Source organism: Alligator mississippiensis, chromosome 10 (genome assembly GCF_030867095.1).
Source record: "Alligator mississippiensis isolate rAllMis1 chromosome 10, rAllMis1, whole genome shotgun sequence".
Lineage (NCBI taxonomy): Eukaryota > Metazoa > Chordata > Crocodylia > Alligatoridae > Alligator > Alligator mississippiensis.
In genome coordinates, this window is record NC_081833.1 from 45,222,243 (window position 1) to 45,244,291 (window position 22,049).

At 39.5% G+C, this 22,049-nt stretch overlaps 1 protein-coding gene across 7 annotated transcripts in view; it reads right to left on the reverse strand.

The window, feature by feature from the left end:
• Positions 1-680: 680 nt before the first annotated feature.
• The window catches only part of DUS2 (dihydrouridine synthase 2), a 56,261-nt gene continuing 34,892 nt past the window's right edge, over positions 681-22,049 (reverse strand). For 6 of the 7 annotated variants that reach the window (XM_059713772.1, XM_059713771.1, XM_059713775.1 and 3 more), the window contains 10 exons: positions 19,178-19,225; positions 18,082-18,147; positions 16,934-17,004; positions 16,348-16,434; positions 12,293-12,465; positions 9,200-9,317; positions 6,892-7,035; positions 5,530-5,617; positions 4,525-4,598; positions 681-2,237 (listed from right to left, as the gene is read on the reverse strand). In XM_059713772.1, coding sequence (XP_059569755.1) covers positions 2,000-2,237; positions 4,525-4,598; positions 5,530-5,617; positions 6,892-7,035; positions 9,200-9,317; positions 12,293-12,465; positions 16,348-16,434; positions 16,934-17,004; positions 18,082-18,147; positions 19,178-19,225 — 1,107 coding nt within the window. In that variant the 3' untranslated portion in view covers positions 681-1,999. Of the gene's footprint in view, positions 2,238-4,202; positions 4,302-4,524; positions 4,599-5,529; positions 5,618-6,891; positions 7,036-9,199; positions 9,318-12,292; positions 12,466-16,347; positions 16,435-16,933; positions 17,005-18,081; positions 18,148-19,177; positions 19,226-22,049 lie in introns of all 7 variants that reach the window. The other variant, XR_009455245.1, reaches the window with a different exon arrangement.

Genomic DNA, 22,049 nt, shown 5'->3' on the forward strand with positions numbered 1-22,049 from the left:
GGCACAAAGGTGCTTCAGTGTAGGGGCTGCCTGCTGGCTAGCCCCACACTGGAGCACCCTTGTGCCCCAGCCAGCCCCTCTGCAGCATGTTGAGCTGGCTCAGAGTAGCCCCAGGCTGACTCCCTGGGCCCCCTGACAGACGGGGCTGCTCTGACCTGGCTCAACATGCTGCGGTCCCAGGCGCACGTGTAAACATGGTGCCTGGGAGCAATAAACTCCTGCTCAATATACGCTGGAGTTTATTGTGTCCTATTACTTTCACGTGTAGACCTGCCCTCAGTGAAGGTGGCAAATGCTCAGAGGATGCATTAAGCCAATTCATTTCCAAGGTGTATTAGTTATACCATTCCTCTTAACTGCGACTACAGTTAAATTTGGACCTTGCCATCAGAGACAGATTACAGACAGTTTGTATTGCTTGGGTGCTGAAACCTGCACTCTATCAGGAGCACCCAGAGAAACTGATGATTGTCTTGAAATAGTCTTGATGGAAACTTCAGCTAAGAAAGTAATCTCAATAGAAGAATGGTTATTCCTGGAGGTTGTACATTTTATTGCTGCTTGGAAGGAAGTAATTTTGATCTGTGACTAAAACTATTATATGCAATTGGAGCGTACAATTCTGAAAGGAGGTTTTAAACTTGTTTTTACTGCAGTCTGAAAAATAAGCGGGAAACAAATTATAATTGTTTTCCGTTAAATGCAAACTATGTGGGTTTATTAAAAATATTTAGCAATTTAAATAGCAACCATAAATATGCATACACACATATCTTTTTAATTTAAAAAGTCTGAACATTATCCAAGTAGAATATTTCTATTCTATTAGAAAACAATGGTTTAGTTCAGATGCCACTTCATTTAAAATTAACTATTTTATTTTTAAATAGAAGGGCTATCTAGATGTACTACATAAATGGCAAAAGTTGCTTTGAATGTTCTTCATACAAAAGAATGTAGGGGTTATGGATACACTGCAGTAGGTTTGTTACAGATATTTTCCGGCAAGAGCTGACCACTTGTAAGGTATCCTTCCATGTTAGAGAAATATGCCCAAACTCCAACAAAGTGTAACCAGTCTCAAATCCTGCATTTTATTTTAGCATACTAAGAATCTCGTCTTGGAGCATAAGCCAAACAAGCACAATTCCAGGTTGTGCAATGGAAGCCACTCTGGATGTGTATCATCCCTTCATGGACAGAATGTAACTGGGACATTACACTGCCAGATGAAGAGGAGATTCTTGCTGATTAGGGCCATGAACACTATCTGCTAAATGCAGAAGCAACTAGGTCACTATTTAGGGACAAAAGGCACACTTTAACAGCCAGAGTGAAAAAAAATCCTATGTTGAAGTTCAAGGAAAGATGGTAATTTGTTTCACTTGTTATTTTCAGGGAAAAAAAGTAAAACCTGATAAAATAATGCAATTATATTTTCAAGTTTGGTATTGTATTTTACAACATTCTCCCTTCAAAAAAAGGGGGGGAGGGGCTCGGTTAATTTATGATAATAATACAAGACTGCAAACCACATATGAAGTTCAATGGGAGTACCAATGTAATTTAATTTATTAAAAGCAAATCTATTCAGTTAATGTTTGTTACTGCACCACCTTACTTCTATAATTGACTCTATCTGTAGATCGTGGGTAATGCAGTCTGAACCATCTTGTTAGTTTATCATGAGTCTGCATAAAATATTTTAAACAAAACCACTCCAACTAAATAAAAAATATTTACTGTAGAAAGAAGCTCATCATGGGACAGTCTCCTTGTCCTTTTGTTTTAAAATCCAGGCTGCTAATTTATTGCATTTGAAAGGCACCAAAAGAAGCAAAGAAAAAAAAAGTAAACATGTCCCTATACAGTAGGTTTTCACAATTGGGCAGCTTATCTGTCTCTGACAGAGTGCAGATAGAATATAACAGCAGGCTGTGCAAACAAAGAATGAATCAGGAGCTGCATAGTTGTGGAATGTCTGTTGTTCATGCTGCTTTCATTGTGCCATTTCAGAAGTGCTGGAGTCTGAAGTTCCTTCAATTAAATGAACTTTCTTACATGCATTCTCAATAAGTTCATCTCCATGTTCTCTGTTGTTCATGAGATTGTGGTCTTCCCTCTTGCGTTTTTTAATCAGGTGGTTTTCTCCCTCACCCAACTTCCCCTCTGGGAGACCCAGTGTCCTTAGGCAGACAATAGCTGCAGCCTGTTCTGCCAACTTCTTTGACTTGTCCCTGAAGAGCAGAACAGAGCACAGGTAAAAGTAGAACTGAAACCCGAATACTGCCAAGCATTACACTGCCTGCCTGAAAGAATTTCTTGAGTCTGATGCAACACAGTGAAACAACAGAGTGGGATCTTTCTGGCAGTCTGACAGGTAGAGAACAAAAAAGTTCAGTTTCAAAGGTGTACTTGGGTTTGCTCAGCTAGCAGGGTTCACGTGCCATTGTAAACAGGAAAATGTTTTCTAAGAATATTGGACCAAATCTGTCAGTCAAGACGATCTCTCTCAGAAGGTATGAAGTCAATGGGATTTTGGGACAAATGTTGTAGTCCTCAGCTAAACTAACACTAACATTATAAATCTGAACTAAAGCCCAGACAGTTTTAAAGGATACCTTTATGGAAAGATACCCAAGTCTAAATTCATCCCCTGAATGAATACAAGTACAATGAAGTCAACATAAAAAGTAGACAGAACTCAATCTGGACCGAAAGCCCCCAATGAGGTTCTGGAATTGGCTGTTATATAAGTCTTGAAACTTCACAAGTTAAAAGGCTCACTTCTCAAATCTTTTCTTCAGTTGAGCATGGAATGTCTCTCATGCCGACTGACAATCAGAGTGCTGTAAGAACAATAACAAAATAATCTGGTGTCTGTTGCCTATATCTATCCCTTTTTAGTATGTCTAATGGTTGAACTTAGATTTACAATTTACCAGGTGCAATCCTAGACAGAAATGTCTGAGACAAACTCTAGGGATTTCTAGAATTTATATAAAATTATACGGAATATTACTGTGGAATCATACAGCACTGTTGATGCAGATACTGATTCACTGCATGATTTCCAAAAAGCAAGTTAGCTGGTCTGTGCCTTGAATGTATTTATAGAATGAGCATAATGCTTACTCATCAAGGTGCATCGTATGTTACATGGATGAAAACTGCTTTATTTGTTAAGAATTTTATAACACTGAAGTTTCAGATTCAGTCTCACTGTCCAATAAATTAATCTGGGTATTAGTTCAAACCTCACACACATTTATTATTTGTTTGTTTTAAATAGTCTCGGGAGAGGGAACATTTTTTAAGGTTGCTACATTGGTGCTTTTATACTCTGTTTTCTTTATTTCACTAGATTATTGCAGGTATTCATAATATTCAGAGAGAGCAGAATAACTCTAAGAGATTATGAATTTGTAAATACTCTTATATCAGTTCCAGATTTACAGTCGAATCTAGCACGCCCTGAATTTTGAAAAATCTAGTTCCCAATGAGAGAGCTCCTCCTGGCTTCCAAGTGAGAAGAAATGAGTGTGCAGAAGATCTCTAGTAATTACACAGAAAAGTGTGCATAGATCTCACACCATGTACAGTAAATGTAGTGAAACAGAGGACTAACAATGCAAATGTAAAGGTATTTTAGAATCAATTGATTTAATTACAGTATATCTACAATTTATTTTCTCTCATATACTGTAACAAACCAACATTTTAGCAAATCTGTTTAATAAAATGAATGCAATTACAAAGTAAATCAAATCTGATGTACAGAGCACTATATATCACTAAATACTAGATAGAGATTATAAGAATGCTGCTAGGGCACAGCTCTTTTGTTCTATAGACCATTAAGTGCTCTAGGGCAAATGTGTGATGGATGTTGTTGCCAACTGGATGATATTCTTGTCCTCAGCCCCAAAAAAGGGAAGTTTTGCTGCTAGGTAGAAGTCATTGTTTGAAGGATGGTCTTTCTTCCCTCATATACTTTGTGTATTGAGGGGATTTTATGATGGTAGCAAGTAGGATTAAGAAGCATGGTATCACTGAGAAAGCTCTCTCCATGAAAAGCTCTTAGCCCTAAGAATATAGGTTTTTTCCAGCTGCACAATTTAAAATACTCAGCATTACAAGTCTCTGCCACAGACCACCTTGTGGACAATTGTGATATACATCTATGCTAATATAATATTCACCTCCTAAGATTCCTCCACTGGAGAAGATGCCTCTGACTCTGAAGAGCTCTCAACTGTGGGACTTACTTCTCTTTGGCACAGGTCTCTCATCCTATTGTTCTGAAAAATTTCAAAGGTTTTCCCCCTCTCAGAGGCAGCTCTAAGAGTAAAGATTAGTATTCTTTCTTTGCCAGGTCTAAGTGCGCAAGCACATGCCACATTCTTGCATATCACTCTTGCGTATTAAATGTACAAGAGTATGCCATAGAAACAATTTTACTAAATTTACAAATTTTATAATTTTACTAAAGTCTAGTTGCAAAATATATCATAGGTGACTTACCATAAAGTTGATCTGTATTTTTGCTCAGCTACTGTGACAACTGAACAGAATAATTTATCTAGCGGTCTTTGAACCTAGAGAATAAAAAGAATTAAAGATGCCAGTTGACAGAAACTACTACAAATTATAAAATGAGAAACATCATCAAGATTCCTTATTAGTCCTGTCTTTACACTAGAAACAAATAAAATATTACAGTTCTAAGCTACAAATTTCCCCTTACATGTTCAAGACATTCAAGGAATAACTTGTCCAAACTACAGATGCTTCCGAAATGGCCATATAGGAACCTAACAATTGTTCTTATCTAGCTTATCTCTGCAGTACCATCACAAAATTATAATCTTTAATATGCTGTTATATGTGCACTTAAAAGTGCTTACGATCTAGACACAGTCCTGAGGATCCACTGAACTGGAGTTCATCTTTTTTGTCTAAGGCTTCTTGAATTCCATAAGTAAGCTCTGTGAAGTATAATTAATAAAGCTCATCAAAAGCCCTAACTGTACTTGTCATAGACCTATTGCACACTTGGCATTTTTCTTCTAAGTAGTCAAGACTGACACAGCAATGGGAGGGATCTGCAGATAACAACTGAACAATGCTGACGGAATTTCATGGGAGAAGCTTGCCAGGTATCTACCCAAACTAAATAACTCAGCACTCTCATGATTATCAAGTGACCCACTTATTCAATATAGGAACACAAATAAGATACTTTGTCACTTGAAGTTAAAAAGAAGTTAAATTTCAAGCCTAAAGACACACAATTCTATGCCGCAGAAATATGCCCATAACTTCTGGGGATGTCATGCTAATCGTCATGCATACAAGCTGTCTAGGAACAGTATCGAAACAACCACAGTGTAAGAGTAACTTTTTAATAAACTTCTCATTTTATTTCAAATCAATTAAGCCAGTTTTTTGAGAGTCTCAAGACATCATGGCATAATGTACTGTCTAAAGAACTGGCATGGACTTTGGGGGAGAAATGCAGGAACTCACAGTTTCATAAACAGGTTGAGGGTGCTTCTCTTTCCTACACCACTCCAAGAGATACATTTTCGGAGTAATCTGTGGTGGATACTCTCGCCTAGAGAGGCAAAGGAAAAACTGAAACACAAAGGTATCCTACCATACAGAAATACAGAATTCTCTCATGCATATTGCATGGGTTTGCATAAGTAGAAGAGACACATTGTCAGAGAGGTAGTTAGCTGTGTTAGTCTGAAGTCTGGTAGAAGGCAGGGTAGAGATACACCTTATAGACTATTCAGCTAGTCCAGTGATACTCTCTCTTTGTCCCAATGGGCTGGATGAGTGGTACAGGGCCAGTCTGTGCACCAGATTCAGGCCCTGCACTACCACTGCCTGGCCCCACACACCAGGATAAGGCCATCAGCCACCACATTTTCAGACCCAGGAGAAGCCCCATGGTCCAGATTACATGGCTTCTCAGGCTGGGGGTGGGGGGGTGTTGAGCACCCCTGAGCTAGTCTTTAAGGTGTCTCTCTACCCTGCCTTCTGCCAGACATATATTAAGGTACACAGCTAATTTTATACATACAGGACTGTAATTTATTCATTTATTTTTTTACTAGTTTTTAATTTTCTTTTTAATTTGAAAACTTCTAAGTGATAAGCCCTCCATTTCTTTCTCAGAAGTCTGCTCCAATAACACATTTTAAATGGTATCTAAAATAACATTATCTATTATTTCCCAGAGAAGTCCTTCTTCCCCATCTTCCTGTTCACTTGGTGTAAGAAGGGGGTCAACGAAATGGTGCTAACTGAAAAGTAGATATATATCTTTCTTAAACATTCTTTAGTGGTGACTTAAATGATTTCCTATAAAAACCTGCTTTCTTGGGGGGGGAGGGCAGGGGAGGAGACCCTGAGACTGGTTTCTACTGTGTACACCATACATTCCTGCAGGAACTTCCTTGTAGAATACAATACAAATATTAGAAAACTATAACATGGCTTTATTAAATCTCACTCTATAAAGTTTTAAAGACATAACAAAGTTTTATCAGGTTTTTTTTGGCATGCATGCACTTAGACCTTACTATAACTCAAGATTTTGTGTTATTTAATTAAAAACTGGGGAAAGTGAGGCCAGAATAGGGATCATTGATACTGTCTGACTTAGAAACTAACTGATGTGAGAAAAATGATGATGTTGATTTAATCAAATTCTGCATGAAATGCCTCTCTGTACAAAACCTATCCAGTAACTATTGTAATATCTGAACAGTCAACTTCCAGAATGATAAAGTGGGGAAAATTCTATCAGCTAGCAAAATCAGATACAAGTGTAAATGAAGTGTCAGAAAAGGTAATGAATGATAAAATTTGCATACTTACTTGTCAAACCGAACAGCCATTTTTATTACATCTGTGTCTTCTACCTGATCCCCTTCATCTTGTGTTTTAGTTTCTAATGATACCTTCTTAGTTTCCAGAATGGCTGTTGTTTCTTTATAGAAACCATTCATTTCAAAGACTTGGCTATTAAAAAAAAAAAAAATGTTAGCATTGTTAGAGTTCAACATAAAAACTTTCATATCTAATTAGTAGAAATACATTTTTTTTTCCTAAATGAGTTGTATTTACTTAGAAAATTATGTTAAGGGGCAGTTAAATTCCACCAAGTGACACAGATAGTTATAGGGGTCTAAAATATTTTTTTCTCTGTGACTTCATACAAAATTTGCTCACTTTATAAGGAAAAAGGTAAATAATCCTCTCAGTTTGCCGCACAGCCTCAAGCTGGCTTCTGAAAATCAAGGTAGAAGCCATCAAAAACACAGATTCTGCAATCTCAATTCAGTTTACAATTCCAATGAGGCATGAAATCAGGAGAAAACCAGTAGAGACAGCTAGCGCCAATCAGATCCGCAGAGCTACCAGTAGCAAAAAAGGTAGTCAATGCATATATTGTAAATAAACCTGAGTTTTGTTTTTTTAACCAGTTTCTCATATAAATGCTGCTCACCATGGGGTTAGGCAATCCAGAAGTAAAAAAAGTCCTGTATTCTCTACTATGGCCCTTGCTGGTGTAGGAGTAAAATTACATCACAGGTGAATAATACTGGAGACAAAGCTCCGTAAAATTAACTAGGAAATAATTATAGGCTGAGCTGTGTAAAACTTTTTTCTGGCATAAATATATTAGCATATCCTCTAGCACTCAATGGGAATGAGAGCCCTGCATCAAGTTAAAAATTTCCATGGCTGCATTTTATCACCACTGCCACTTGGTAGCAGTATTAAACAATATTAGCTACAGAGAAAGATATTTACTCAAATAAGAACTGTATGTTCTTCTGTTTTGAGGAGATAACAGTTCAAATACACTGGCTGGAAGAACCAGCTGTGAAACTAATTCCTGGACAATCTCTTTTTACATGCATAATAGTCCCTTCTTCCATTCATGGCTCACAGTTTCAATAGGGCATAGCACTAAACTATCAAAAACTGATATTGAGACTATCGTCCAGGACCACCCAAATGGAGGAAAAGTCTGCTGCAAAGATCTGAGTACTCTGAAACATTACAATGACAACAAGAGACAGAAAAGTGGGAGCAACAGAAACAGCATGTTGCGGACCAAATCAAGAATTCAGAGCCACCCATCCCACGCAGAAACAAGTGCCCGAGTTGCAACAGAGTGTTGATCCCATATTGGCCTTATCAGCCATCTTCAGACCCACAGATAAGACATTCATAGAAGACAATCATCCTTGACTGTAAGGGATTGCCGAAAAAAAGAGAGGAGAAACAATCAAAAACTGATTATGTTCAAATAAGGAGGTGCCTACACTGGCAAGCCAAGTATATAAAACAAGGTATTTACAACCAAGTCTTCATTTTACAAATAGTATTTGTGTGTGCTGCCAAAAGTAAGGCACTGACCACTCCCAGGGCTTTCAGATACACTGTTCCAAGTTCATACTGTGATTCAAAGTATGAGCTCGAACTTGAGTTTCCAACTTCCTGACCACCAGGATACGCTAGTATCCCTCTCAACCTCCCTATGACCAGAAATTCCTTCCTTGATTTAGGAAACGCTCTCAATGAAAGTTTTATCAAAACTAATATATAAAAATATGTTGTCAAAATTGTTTCCAATTAACATAAGAGAGTCTCCCAGCCAAAGAGTGTTATCATGACCTAGTGTTTCAGGTGAAAAATCAGCGTGATTTAAAAAAAAAAACCCTTTGGTGATTTTTTATGTTGTAAATGTGCAAAGGAATATTATTACTGGCTTTATAGTTTATTCTGCTCATTAAAATCAAAGATGAGTAGAATGCAGTTTTTTCGGTGCAAATTATGTTTTTATACAGTAATTTATAAACCACTGGAAAAAAACAACATGTAGTGTATAAGCCTCCACTTTGGAGCCATTTTTCATGCTACCAAACCCAAACAGTTGGTGGACCTACAATCCTTGGATTAAAACATGTGATTCAGCAAAGTAAATGCCTCTCAATGTATTAGCCAGTGAAACATGTAGAATGTTTCAGGGGTTAAGCCAATCTCTGTGGGTCTTAGGAGAAGAACTAATATGGGCAGCAAATTATCCTATATCTAGAGGTTTCTTGCATGTTGCTTTGAAACACTGAAATGCTAGTATAGTTGGAGACAGACTGTTGGTCTCAAGACAGCTTACCAGATTTCTTGAGTAGACTGTGCAGCATGCAACTTCTTTCCTTGGGTAGTTTCTAACTGTTCTCTTAACATTTGACACAGGCAATATTTTGTGTTGGTGTAGTGATTATCATATCTCACTGCCTGAAAGAAAGAGACAAGTAATCTATGAAATACACCAAAATAAACATTATATCTAATAACTATCCATTCACATACTTCTTGCTGAATTTCTAAATGGATTATGGAATATGCAGTAGAGTTCAGACAGTTCCCAGGAGGATACCAATGCCAGCTCAGTCATTTATTTGTATCTGTTAACATAGTTAGTTTTTTTCAGGAAAAGAAGTCCAAACTGAAATGCAGTGGTTACTTACATGCTTGTGAACAAGACAAGAAAGTAGTTTACAACAATTTGCATATTTACTACTAAAATGGATACATTTTACATTGAAAGTTTGACTAACTTGATTTTTTCATTAGGCAGTCTTTGATTTTCCCCTCCATGTTTTAAGTAGGTCAGAGTTGTACAGGTTTCAGGGAGGAGGACTGGCATAAAAATAAGTAAATCTTTGCACTTAATGCATATAATATCTTATGAGCAAAGGCTCTGATCCAGTAAGATACTTATGTAAATAGTCTTACTGAAGTTATTGGCATTACTCATGTGCACAAACATTTTGCCTCATCAGGACACAAGTCATTGTTCAAGATATCATCTGTTTTACAATTATCACTCTAGGAACACTGCTACTTAATGACTGTAACAAAGAAAAGACAACAGACTGAGCCAAATTCACCTCTGATATAACTCTGATCACAATGGAAATACGTGCAGGGATGATTTTTGGCACACATTTTACAGGAACTAAAATATTTTTTTATTTTAGTGATGAAGACACATTTTAGATTTTTAACTGGTTTATGTTGAACTTTGTGGGTTTTTTTAAGAAAGTAATTTGTTTGTTCTAAGCAATGCCCTAGTAATTTGTTTTTGTGATGATTCAAAACATTTAAACTAGGAAAAAAAACAGCACTATTAAATTCCCCAAGGTCAAATTAATTTAATCTGTTTTACTTCTATCCATAAATATTACATGCTAGATATCTTATAAACCAAACTATAATGTGACGGTGTAATATTATTTTTACTGACCACTTTTCCCTCTTTAATTTTTTTTTCAAAAATTAGAGAAACAACTTTATATTTTCTGTAATAGGAAACTAGCTCTCTAGAGTATGTGCGGGCCGACCGGGGGCTAGCCGGGGCCTGTCTTTGTGCACGCGGGCTGTGGCCAGCAGCCCAGGCACGCGGGGCTGGAGAAGACCGTGGCGAACTAGAATTGATTACGGACGTGTAGTGGTTGATTAAAAGATCATTTATTTACACCAAAAGATGGTAGTGGTGTAGGCTGGACAGCTTTCCAGGCACAGCTCCGCTTAAATCCTTGTTGGAGGACTACGACAAATTCGGTTCTTTGGCCCCGGAGTTGTTTAGGGTCCGCGGGTTTGGCAATTCTTTCCCACGGAGTTGTCGAAGCTCCGTGGGCTCTGTTCGGTTCCCAGGCCTCGGAGTTGTTAAAGCTCTGTGGGTTCGAAAATTGGGTATATAGGAAAGGGATACGTCTAGGATTGTGCTCAGCGACGGGGAGAGGCCAGAGGCTGTTTAGACCTCTGTTGCCTGCTTAAGAAAGGCGCGTTGGGTCCGTAAGGGTCCACATCGCTTGGAGATCTTCACACAGCGCGAAGTCTCCTCCTCCTGGCGAGTTCTCTCTCTCCAGTTTTCCTTTCTCTCCGACTTGGGCGGAAACCACCCAAGCCTTTTGTACGGCTAGCAAGCCAATAGCTAGCCGCCATGTGTGCCTTTACTCAGAATCGGCCAATAATGTGGCGCAAATGGCAGGAACTCCTTTGCACCGTGCATCTCTGAGATGCAAAAGAAATGCACCATGCAAAGAAGCTGCAAATCTGGCGGGAAATCCCCCGTTGCACTGGAGTTCTCTCCCGCAGCAGAGAACTCCAGCATGCAAGGAAGCTGTAAGTTTAGTGGGAACATAATTTAGCTTTGCCGAAGCACACACAAACAAAAACTCACAACTTTGGGTTGTGACAGAGTACTTGAAAGTTATTTTAAATAAACAAAGAATTTGAGAACAGTTTTCTCTGCACAACTACCTGGACAGAATTCATCTTTCTATTCTCTCTCAGCTTCATTCAGTATTACCAGGACTTTCACTGTTATAACAGCACAGCTTTGGCACTCATGGGCCGCCTCTACATGTTACATGTATTACACATTTACCTGGTTGTGTGATTTAGACCAGCTACATGTGCAAATTAACTATCATGCCCTAAAAGGGTCACACAGCTATAAAGTTAGAGCTGGAAAATATGTACTCACTTTGTAGCTGGTTTCTATCCAACTTTATATACACATGTAGCACAGCTGTGCCCCTGTGGCTGGAAGCCTTGTCAGCTGACGGAGCTCCCAGCCATGGGTGTACACCATGTGCTGTAGTGGCTGGGAGTCCTGGAGCTGAAGGTATTCCTAGCCATAGCACTGTCCCATGGGCTGCTGTGAATAGGGTACTTTGTCAGCTGACAAGACTCCTATCTGCAGCAGCCTGTGGGCTGCTGCCACAGATGGGAGTCTCAACAGCTACAAGGCTTGCAGCAGCGGGAGCTCATGCAGGGGAAGCTCAGGATCATGATCCTGGGCTCCCCCTTCACTGGCAATAAGGCATGATAGGATCTGTGCCACAATTGTGCCATGCCATGGCAGGAGGCACAACTGTGTGGATCATGCATTACATCCTATCACACCTTTACCTCAGTGCCTAGAGGGGCCCATGGTAATAGCTCTGCAGAAGTCCTCTTGAGCAACATGCCTGATATATAGTGCACACAGGCAAACAAAAAGTTGTATTCAAAAGAAAATTGTCTTCAGAATGAGAATTTGAAAAACTAATTTGTAACTATTCCGTTTTGCACAATGGGCAAAAATACGACAGAAGTTCTATTCATTGAAATGCAACAAGAAATTTAAAGCACTCAGCATAATCCATCACCTAACATCTCTAAGCAATGTTAAGTACAAGTAGAAGTCTCCCAATACTTGCGTATTTTATGTATTCTTGCATGACTTCCTTCAAGGGGCAAAGACCCTCTTTTCTGAAAATAGATGGGTTCCACATGGCAGCTCGAGCTATCATTACTGATGACGCCGCTGTTGTTTGCTGGAAGGCTTCAATGTCAGTATATTCTTTGATGAAGTCATGAGATCCTCCACTGAAAAGGAACATCATTGTTAAGATCCGCAACTATTAATGTGACACCACAAGTTATGTTTAAGAAGTGTAGAGGACAATGTATTTCAATGTTAATAGAGTTATGATGAAGACCTCTGTTTCTGATACAGTTTGTTCATAGGATATACTTAGGGTCTAGCACAGTGATTATCAATTGGGATGCCATGAGAACATGCCAAAGGTGCTGCGTGGTCAGCAATGCCACCGTGGGATGAAACTGCCCCTGTTTTTAGGAGTGAGAAGCAGCTCCTGCCTGCATGACATTATTATACAGGCAGGTGAACTGCTTCTGTTGTAGTTCTTCACAGTTCAGCTCCAACATGCCTCCTGAAAACAGAGGCACACAAAGCATCTATGCTATGTGATGACAACAACATTTATCTCCAGGCTGCTGCTGCTACGGGATGTTACTGCTCCATGCCTACATTTTCAGAAGGCAAACAGCAGCAAAAACGGGAAGAGCTACAGGAGAACTTGTGTGCTTGCCCACATAATATTCAGGCAGGCATGGCTTTCTCCTGCATCTGCCTCTCCATTTGGCTTCAATGTGCCTCCTGAAACAGAACAATTCCACTTGTCTCATGCATCTGTTTCTGGGAGACATTGTGCAGCACTGGGCTGGGAAGGACTCTGGCAAGAGTGCACATTCCTGCAGTAGCCACTTCCTGATATGGCTCTGGAAGAGGCATTCAGCACAGTTTCACCTGGATGTGGCAGTGAGGTGAACAGAAAATAATTATAATTATCTAATCAATTACTAACAGGCTAATTAATAACATTATATTTTATATGATATTTACATTAGTATTTTTAAATTGGGCCTGTGGCAGAATACCATCTTTGTCTCTCCCCAAACTCTAATAACAATTTAGTTACTATGGTCACTGCAGAGGGAAGACTCCTCTGGTCCCATCTGCTTCAGGTAACCCTGAGGTGTAACCTGAGCTGGATACATTCCTAAGGGAGGGTGGAAACCTGCTCTCTCTGCCCTAGTGACTGGCATCATATACCTGTGTGGGGGGGGGCTTAAACTCTCTATTGTTCTGAGCAATGCCAACATGACTGGGAGGGGGCCAAACTCTGCCAGTCTACCCAGTAACCGGTGATGCATTTCAAATTGGTTGGCTGGCAGCCAACAGTTGCTGGCCTTCATTGGATCAGGTAAATGAGGTCATAAGGGCTATAAGTGAAGGACTGCCCAGAAGAAGGGGCAGTAGCCATGATGAGAACTCAGAGAGAAGCGGGACCACCTGAAACGCGCTCTCTCTCTTCAAACTCATGCTCAATGAACTGCTTGCCTCCAAAGGGAATCTTCACCTGCCTCTGGATGATACTTGTTAGTAAGCTACTTGAGAACTAACTAGAGATACAGCCTGCAGTAACACAGATACGTAATCAAAGGCTACCATGCCACTGTTTGCTCTAAAGGTATTTCTCTGATATTGCTCCACCCTGTACCCTATTCCAAACCTACTCTTTGCAACCAATAAAGTTTTCCTTTGTATCTAGCATGGGAGACTTATTGCGAGAGGGTCTAGATTATGTCTTGGGGTCCCCTTGGTTTGGCTGACTAAGGGAGACCACTATTTGTGCTTCAGACAGAGGGAAGCACCCCAAGTTCTTGCAGTGGGTCAAGTACCCTCAAGGACTACTAGGCCAGTGTTTCCCAGAGGGTGCAGGTCCCAGATCAGTCCAGACTCTGGGTGGTGGCGGTGTTACCCCCAGGCTTACGGGTGTGCTCCAGGAAGGGGGTTGGCTGGATGTGAGGTGCCCCCAGGGAGGCACGCAGAGCTTGGAAGGTGTTCAGGTGCAGTGAGGTGAGTGGTTCAATGCAGGAGCACCCCCTATGGCCTGCCACACCATCAAATTCTGAGAAAGTTCTGGAGCTGTCTCTTGAGTCTCAAAAAGTTGAGAACCACTGGTGTAGAGATCCAACACGCTCACTGACTTTAAAGCAGGCATACTGAAAGCCATTATATGAGGACTAAAAACTCAAGTAAGGAGCCCTTTGGGCTTAATTACTGAATTATTTGTATAACAAGTAACAAATGCTGCCAAGCATCTGGCATATCTTTTCATTACAGTGCTTTGTTATCAGAAGAAAGAACATGTCTAATGGCCACAGATGGGCCTCTTTTTTAAACAAATGCAAAGTTAGTGTTGGTGCAAAAAGCTGAATCTGGAAAATTCATCCCTGTACATATTCAGTGGAAAACATACAACCCAGGCAGAGATACTGCAAACTTTGCTCACCATCTTGTCAATCTGCCTCAGCCCTGGTCTGGCAGGGCTCCAGAGGGAAGCACAGGTTACTTTCAATAATTTTTTGTTATAACATAAGGCATGAATTTAAACTGAGAAAATTATACAGGTACAAACATGTGACATACCTCATGCAACTTGTGGCACACTTTTACTCCAGCTTAAAAGTGCTTTTATTTCACTTAAGCTTATGTTGCCTTGGGAAAGCTCTAAGGAAAAAGGCACTCACATATCAAAGTAAGAGACTGTCATGGGTCTACATGTCCAACTGCGTAACTAACCCTGTATAATTGGTAAACCTTTCCTACACAGACATGGCCTCAGTCATTATGTGCTTGATACTGCCAACAAAATACCAGCTCAGATGGCAGCTTTATGATAGAAATTGGAAAGCTGGCTGAGGACATTGTGTCAAATGGCCCACCAAAAAGCTGTGATGACTGTTTAAAATGAGATTCTCCCCACTTAAAAAGATGACAAAACAAAAATCAGTACTTTGCTTTACCACCCTTATGAACAGATTATATGAACATTCCATTTTCAGAAGACAAATTTGAAAACAGGCTTTATTGCCTTTTTCTTTTTCCTTTTGCACACACATTCTTTGCAGGTTCAGTTGTTTACTAACCATGGTTAAAAGGTCAAGGGGTATCTCAAAAAAATTGACCTGTTAAGTTTACAATAAAGCTGTTTTTCAACATAGGTTTGATATGCTGCATTCAAAGTTGTAAGGTCAGATTTATTTGACCATCAGAAAAGAAAATGCACTATAGACACAATCTTCTATTGGAAGGAATTCATATATACAATGAAATCAACCTATAGCATATTCTTTTTTAAAAACATGGTTAACAAAACAGGATTTAACTGTTTACTTCTCTATGTAAAAGCCTTGCATTGAGAAAAGAGCTGAAATGATGTGTTGATTGATTAGAAACCTTCCCCCCCCCCAACCCAACAATGGATCTTTGGCATGTTTGTTTTCTAATTGCACATATCTCCTACAGACAGAAGGGGAAGCACTCATACAACTTGATGTTTATGTTAGATGTATAAAAACTAAGAAAAATGGTTACACATTTTTTTTTTTAATCTGGGCAACTGAGGAATGCAACAGATCGGGGAAGGTCTCAATCAAAGTATGCACTGTAGGTTGCTGGAAACTCTATTTTGCAATTATAGCCTTCACAGTAACCTTCACTTTGCACCACCCTGGTTTAGGACATCCACATGCTGCTGAAAACCAGGTCAGTTTATTCTGGATGCCATTTCTTCATGCTAAAGTGTGCAATAACTTAGCTCATGCCACCATGTGCAAAAGGGCTAACAAGGAGAGAACCATCAAGTGCAAGGCTGTGACATGACAGCAGTGGCATCTGAAACATAGTTAAGGAGCTATTTGTGAACTCCAAACCAGTTACAATAAATACTATTTCAGAAGTCCAGCTTTGGAAGTCCACCACCACAGACTACTTAGAGCCATAGCTATATAGGTCCCTATATACCTTACATTTTCTCCACTTTATTTTTGCTTATAAGTTGCTGGGAATGTGACTTGCTAGATTCAGATACCTTTAAATGACTAACTAGTCCAACTTACTTAGCTATAACTGGAACAGAGACTGCCTCAGAGATGGCTTTAATCATATCACAGTGGACAGGATGTTGAGGCCTCTCCTCCTTCTTCCTTTTCAACAAAGAAAAAAAAGAAAAGATCAAAGATTTTTGGTGGAAGTTGTGTGCAAGTCAACTCTTAGCAAACATTACCTGCAGTTTATACTGTCATGCATGGTGTAAAGCTATAAATAGGGGAAGAATTCTGTCATTCCAAACACTTTACTGCTATTGTAATTCCTTATACAAATTGTCTGGGGTTACAGCTATATACAGCTAGTACTTCAGCTTAAAAACATCAGTAAACAGTTAATCTCTTACTGTTAGCAACTGGTCTTATTTTGTCTATGAAACTAAAATTATAGAAACATAGTAGCATGAAGTAAAATTCTTACAACCACATTTAGACCCCTGAATCAGTAACCTGATTTCTAAGGTACTGATTATTTAATACCTCTTACTTCAGTCAGAAGCACATGCTAGCAGCAGATTGACTACTGGCTGTATCTTATTGAGTTCTACTTCCTAATAAGTAATATTAAAAGTGTCTTTCTTCACTAAAACACATTTACCTTCCATGGACTGCAATGGCAGCAACACCAGTCTTTTCTATCCTTTTTGCAAGACTTACTGTGTCTTCAAGCTGGGAAAAAGTGATAGAAAACATGTTATTTCAATTTGGAGGTTCCTCATGGCCTCATTAATATGGTTCTCTCACATAAATAGTGCTGAAATCTAAAACAAAAAGGGCCCTCACTACAGCTATATATCTTATCACCTAGTCAATACAGAATTAGAGAATGCTTCACTATAATACCTTTGATACACCTCCATTCTGTAATCCTAACACTGAGCAGCACTCCATGAACAATTGCGCTGATGTAAGAGTAATCTATTTCAAATTATTAGTAAGAGCTGAATAATTTGGCTTCAAATAACTTGATTAAAAAAAACCCCAATTTTTGAAAAATAGTTATTATTGTTTCACCATCTTTAGAACTGTACAAGGTCTTAATGAAAAGTGACAGTTCACTCAATTCCCAGGAGAAGGACCTATCTGATGGTATAGATTATGATTCAGGTAATGTAACGTATCCAAAATATAGGAGAAATGTATTTTGCTGTGGTTAATTTAAACAGTGAAACTCATATTGTAGAGATAGCATGAATCAAAATTTTGAATTCCAATAACCTCAAAGTTTAGAGAATCAAACTCTGAGGCTTTGGTTTTCATTTCTAATTAAAAAAAAAAAAAATCAGACACTTCTGAAAAATGAAATACCACTTTTCTTTTGTTTTTCCATAAGTGGAATTCACCAGCCAAAATGCCACATGTGGACAATTACTTTGATTTAAGCATGTTTTTTACATTCACCTGTGCAGTTTGCATAAGTTCATTGGGAACATTGCCACTTGCAAACAGAAACATTGCACCAAAGGTGCTATTTCCCCTATTTTAAAATAGCATACTGAATTCAATTTGAACTTTTTCCCTTGGTGCTAAGAGCAATGTTGTGGAGTTTGGTAGGACTGAAGGAAGGGAAGAGAGGGAGGTTCTCATGAGTCTCATGAGTATGCTGCCTGTGAGCTAGGGACTTGGATTCACCATTACTCACACTACATTGTAAAGTATTTTAACCAATTTTAAATCCTGTATGAAATAAAACATTTCTAAATAATAATAAAATACAACTTTTGAAATATAATAAAATGGTCTTACCAAGGGCAAAATTCGGATTTTGCAGGTCACTGGTTTACTAATTCCTTCAACAAGGGTCCTCAGTATCTAAGCAAAGGGGGTGGTGAACAAGGTCACAAAAAGCATATGTAAATCTTATTATTTTGAACATGCTCAGAAATTTGAACACCACCATCTCATTTGAGGATGTCTTGACTCATCTGAACCCAAAGCTGGGACAAACAAGAAGCAGGATAGTTAGCTAGTATGTCTGTAGGATTTCAGGACAAAAGGCTTTTCTCCTGGCAGAAATGAGAGGTCTGCTTATACTCTGTAACTCTAAAGAAAAGCCATGTATAGGAAAGGATGGACCCTGGAATCCTTAGAAAGACTGATACTCAAGAGTTGTTAGCAAAATGAGGCAGAGAAATGTGTATTTTTTTTTTATTACTTTGTCTAAGATCTCTATTTTCTTGTGGTATCTGAAGAGCAGTTGGTCTGGGAAATTTGAAAAACTTCTAAAGTTATGTGCTATAATTATTAGGTGTCCCTGAAGAGGTGAACTGTAAGTCAAAAAAGGGTGCGTTAAACTAATGGAACGTCTGGTTGATTCAGCTTTCATCTAAGAGCACCAACAGTAAGGATCTATATAGGATCTCAGTTTTTCAAAGGGGGTGTAAAACAGAAGAGTGTACTAAATACTTCAGAGACAATACTTGGACTTTGCTCAGCTTTGGGAAGCTTAAAAGTGCAAAACCCTATTGTGAGGGCCTAAATACAGCAGTCTGACAAGTGTCCAGCCAAAAGAGTTCAGTTAGGTCTCTGACCAGCAAATAGGGGTTAGCAGCAACCAAAAAATGCTGCCAACTGTAGCCTGAAATGGTGCAAGTTTAAAAACTGGAAAGGAAGCAAGCAACAATATAACAGACCTTGCAGTCGTGCAGGGAAAACAGTGCTGGATAACCGGTGTGTGGGGCTCTCATTTGAAGGTGCAAAACATATTCCATGCCTTATTCTTCCAAATTTGCCTTCCACTCAACCTTCCCTAACTTCAATAATCCCAGTATCAAAGGAATTGCTGTACACATAAACATCATATTTTCCATGGAATTTTAAAACTGCCAAACTGGATACTTACAGACTCAATTTTGTCAGGATCAGAGAGCAGTGCTGCTCCCATACCTCCCTGGGGAAGTGAATGAAAATATATTTATGTTATTCATGTTACTTACTGAAAACATTCAGCTCGACACATTTATGAGATTTATTTTGTCTAATGGTAAACTGCAGTAAAAATTGGAGCCTCCCATATAAAAAAACTTTGGAAATATTTTTCTTATGTTTTGTTTGCTGACTAGTTCACAGAAGGCTTTCCATTTAGAAAAGAATCCAAATTGGATATGTATTCAGTGAAAGTGTATAGCTGAACTCTTATTCAGCTGAGCTGTGCCTAAAATTCCATGAGGCTAACGAAGTAGCAACTTCAAGCATCAAATACCAAGCTTTTTCCACCTCTATTTCTTTGAAAAGCAGCCAGAAGTTTAAAGAAACCCTAAACCCCCACAAAACCCCCTGAAACAAACAAATCCCCCACATCTAGCTTCTGTAGCCAATTTGTCTCTGCTGATTATGCCAATAACAGACATGTATATAGAGTCCCTAACACTCAAAGGGTTTTATAGGTCCTACAAACCAATGGTCCTGCTACTGTGTGAAACATAAGGAAATAAATACAAATGAAATGACATCACAAAACTACTAATATTTTTAATATATAATGTTTTGTCTTATAACTTGCTTCCCCCCTCATCATCCACTCTATATGGACACAGCTGTTTAAATGAGCAGCACATTTGTGTAGGATTAGAGACTTTTAGAAATTTTCTAGCACAGTGCTGCACTATTAGAAATGTTCCTTGGGAAAAATGTCCATAACAACAACATTTGACAGAAACTTCCTTGCTGGCTTCCCTGCTATCATTAGAAATAAAGGACTGAGAATGGGCCTCAGCTAATGGGCTCCCAGCTCTTTGCCAGCCTGGACTCTCAGATCCTCAGCAGCCCAAAGACAGGAGCCAGAGCCAGGATACAGGACTAAATGGACCACTGAAGTAAAGATACCAAAATTCAAAGCAACTCCTACATGTCTTAAGTTCTAAATAACCAAAGTTCACAAAGAAAGCAAACTTTGTGAAGGAATATTGTTACTCATATTTAAAAGGTACTGTGAGAGAGTGATTTTGGGGCTGTGAAGGTCCAACAATTATGCAAGAAGCAAGGATTTCTGACCAACTATGTTCCTGGGACAGTTAGATAAACTTTCGAATTCAAGACCTGAGAAAGAATGTCTTGGATTTGAAAGCATGTCTAACTCACCTTTAACCCTCCCTAAATAAGGTTACTAAGGATCTTTGATTAATCTACCATACAAATGACATATTATACAAGTCTGTCTTCCTTCCATCTTATTAAAGTCAAGTGACCTAAAATAAGTCCCCCTCCTTCCCTTCCTCTTCAAAGGGAGTTTCAAACTAGCCATCAGTTTCACTAATGGAAGGGTTTCTATCCCTGGAAAACAACAGTCCATTTAGACACAAACATCCTATTCTTGCTGGCTGAAAAACTGAAAAAAGCCCAAGCTATACTGAAAACTTGCATCTGTTCACTGTCAAGGCAATACACACTATAAAAGACATATTTGGCAATGAGAGCCTTGGCGTTTATCGGCAAAGCTTTTAAACCAGTACTGTAATACTAAAAAGTCTGATTTCAAACAGCTAAGTCTATTCATAGGCCAGCTAAATTAAATTTCCGAAGAAACTGTACATTTACCTAACATTGCAAAATGCTTCTAATGCTTTTAATGAATGCTTCATTTTAATAAATGCTTCATTTTAATCTGAAATGTCTGGAAGAGCTACCTTAGGCTACTACTGAACTAGTCTGGCGAGGCAGCAGCACAAGCTGTGGTTATAATGAAGCCCTTTCGTTTATATAGCTAAGGGGTTTGTTAATGTGGCTATATTTAAACAAACACCAATAAACAGGGCAGGGTTCAGACTTAATAAAATGCAAGAGAACCCAAAACAAAGGATACAGAATGATGACTTTTAATTATCTATAGAGATGTTTTGTCTTTTCATTCTGTATGTGATAAATCCTGAAAGATTCATCCTACAGGAAATCTATTAAATATGCTGATAACAAAGACAGCAGGGCCATCTTAAGTGTGTAACCAAACTCTCTAGAATGAAGTTGTCACGGTGCGGGGTCCTGCAGGAGGGCTGTGATCTCCTCAAGGCCCCCTTCCCATGCCAAGTTGGGCCAAGGGAACCCTCAAATTCTTGCCGGCCACATCTTTGATGACACAATATATTTGGGAGGCTGCCTTTTACGCCCTCTTGGTCATGTCTTGATGGACACTAAGACCCCGTGGTTTCCCAGACCCATCGTAGGTCCCATTCTGCAATGGGTGCTGTAGGGGCACCCTAGCCTTATGGGCTGTGTGTGGCTCCAACCACCCCTTTACCACACCCCAAGCCTCGCAGATGGAATAGATGTCGTTCTGTCCGGGCCCTGTTATAATTCGGCCCCCTTGTCCTCTCTGGGGCTTCTCAATAACGCTGTCCCCTCCTCTGGGGCTGGGGTCAGTGCACCCCGACTGCTGTGCCCCCACTGGCGCTGGGGTCCCCACACTGCTGTGGGTCCCCTATGAGGCCTCCTCCAACCCCCAAAAGCCTCACCCAAACCACCGGTGACAAACAGCAACTCAAACACCCCTCGGCTATAACATAAACGGAAGCCGCCCGGCTATAACCACGTTCAAGCCTACCGGGGAATACTCCATCCCTCAGCCGTGTCAGGCACTGCTCCTTCAGTCAGGCTTCCCCTCTCTTCCCTGAGGGAGCTCCTTCCCCCCTGGGTGCTGGCAGGGAACTGCTAGCCTGGCTTCAGCCCCTGGGCTTTATATGGGAGCCAGGCCCTGCCCCTTCTGGTCAGCTGACCTCCTC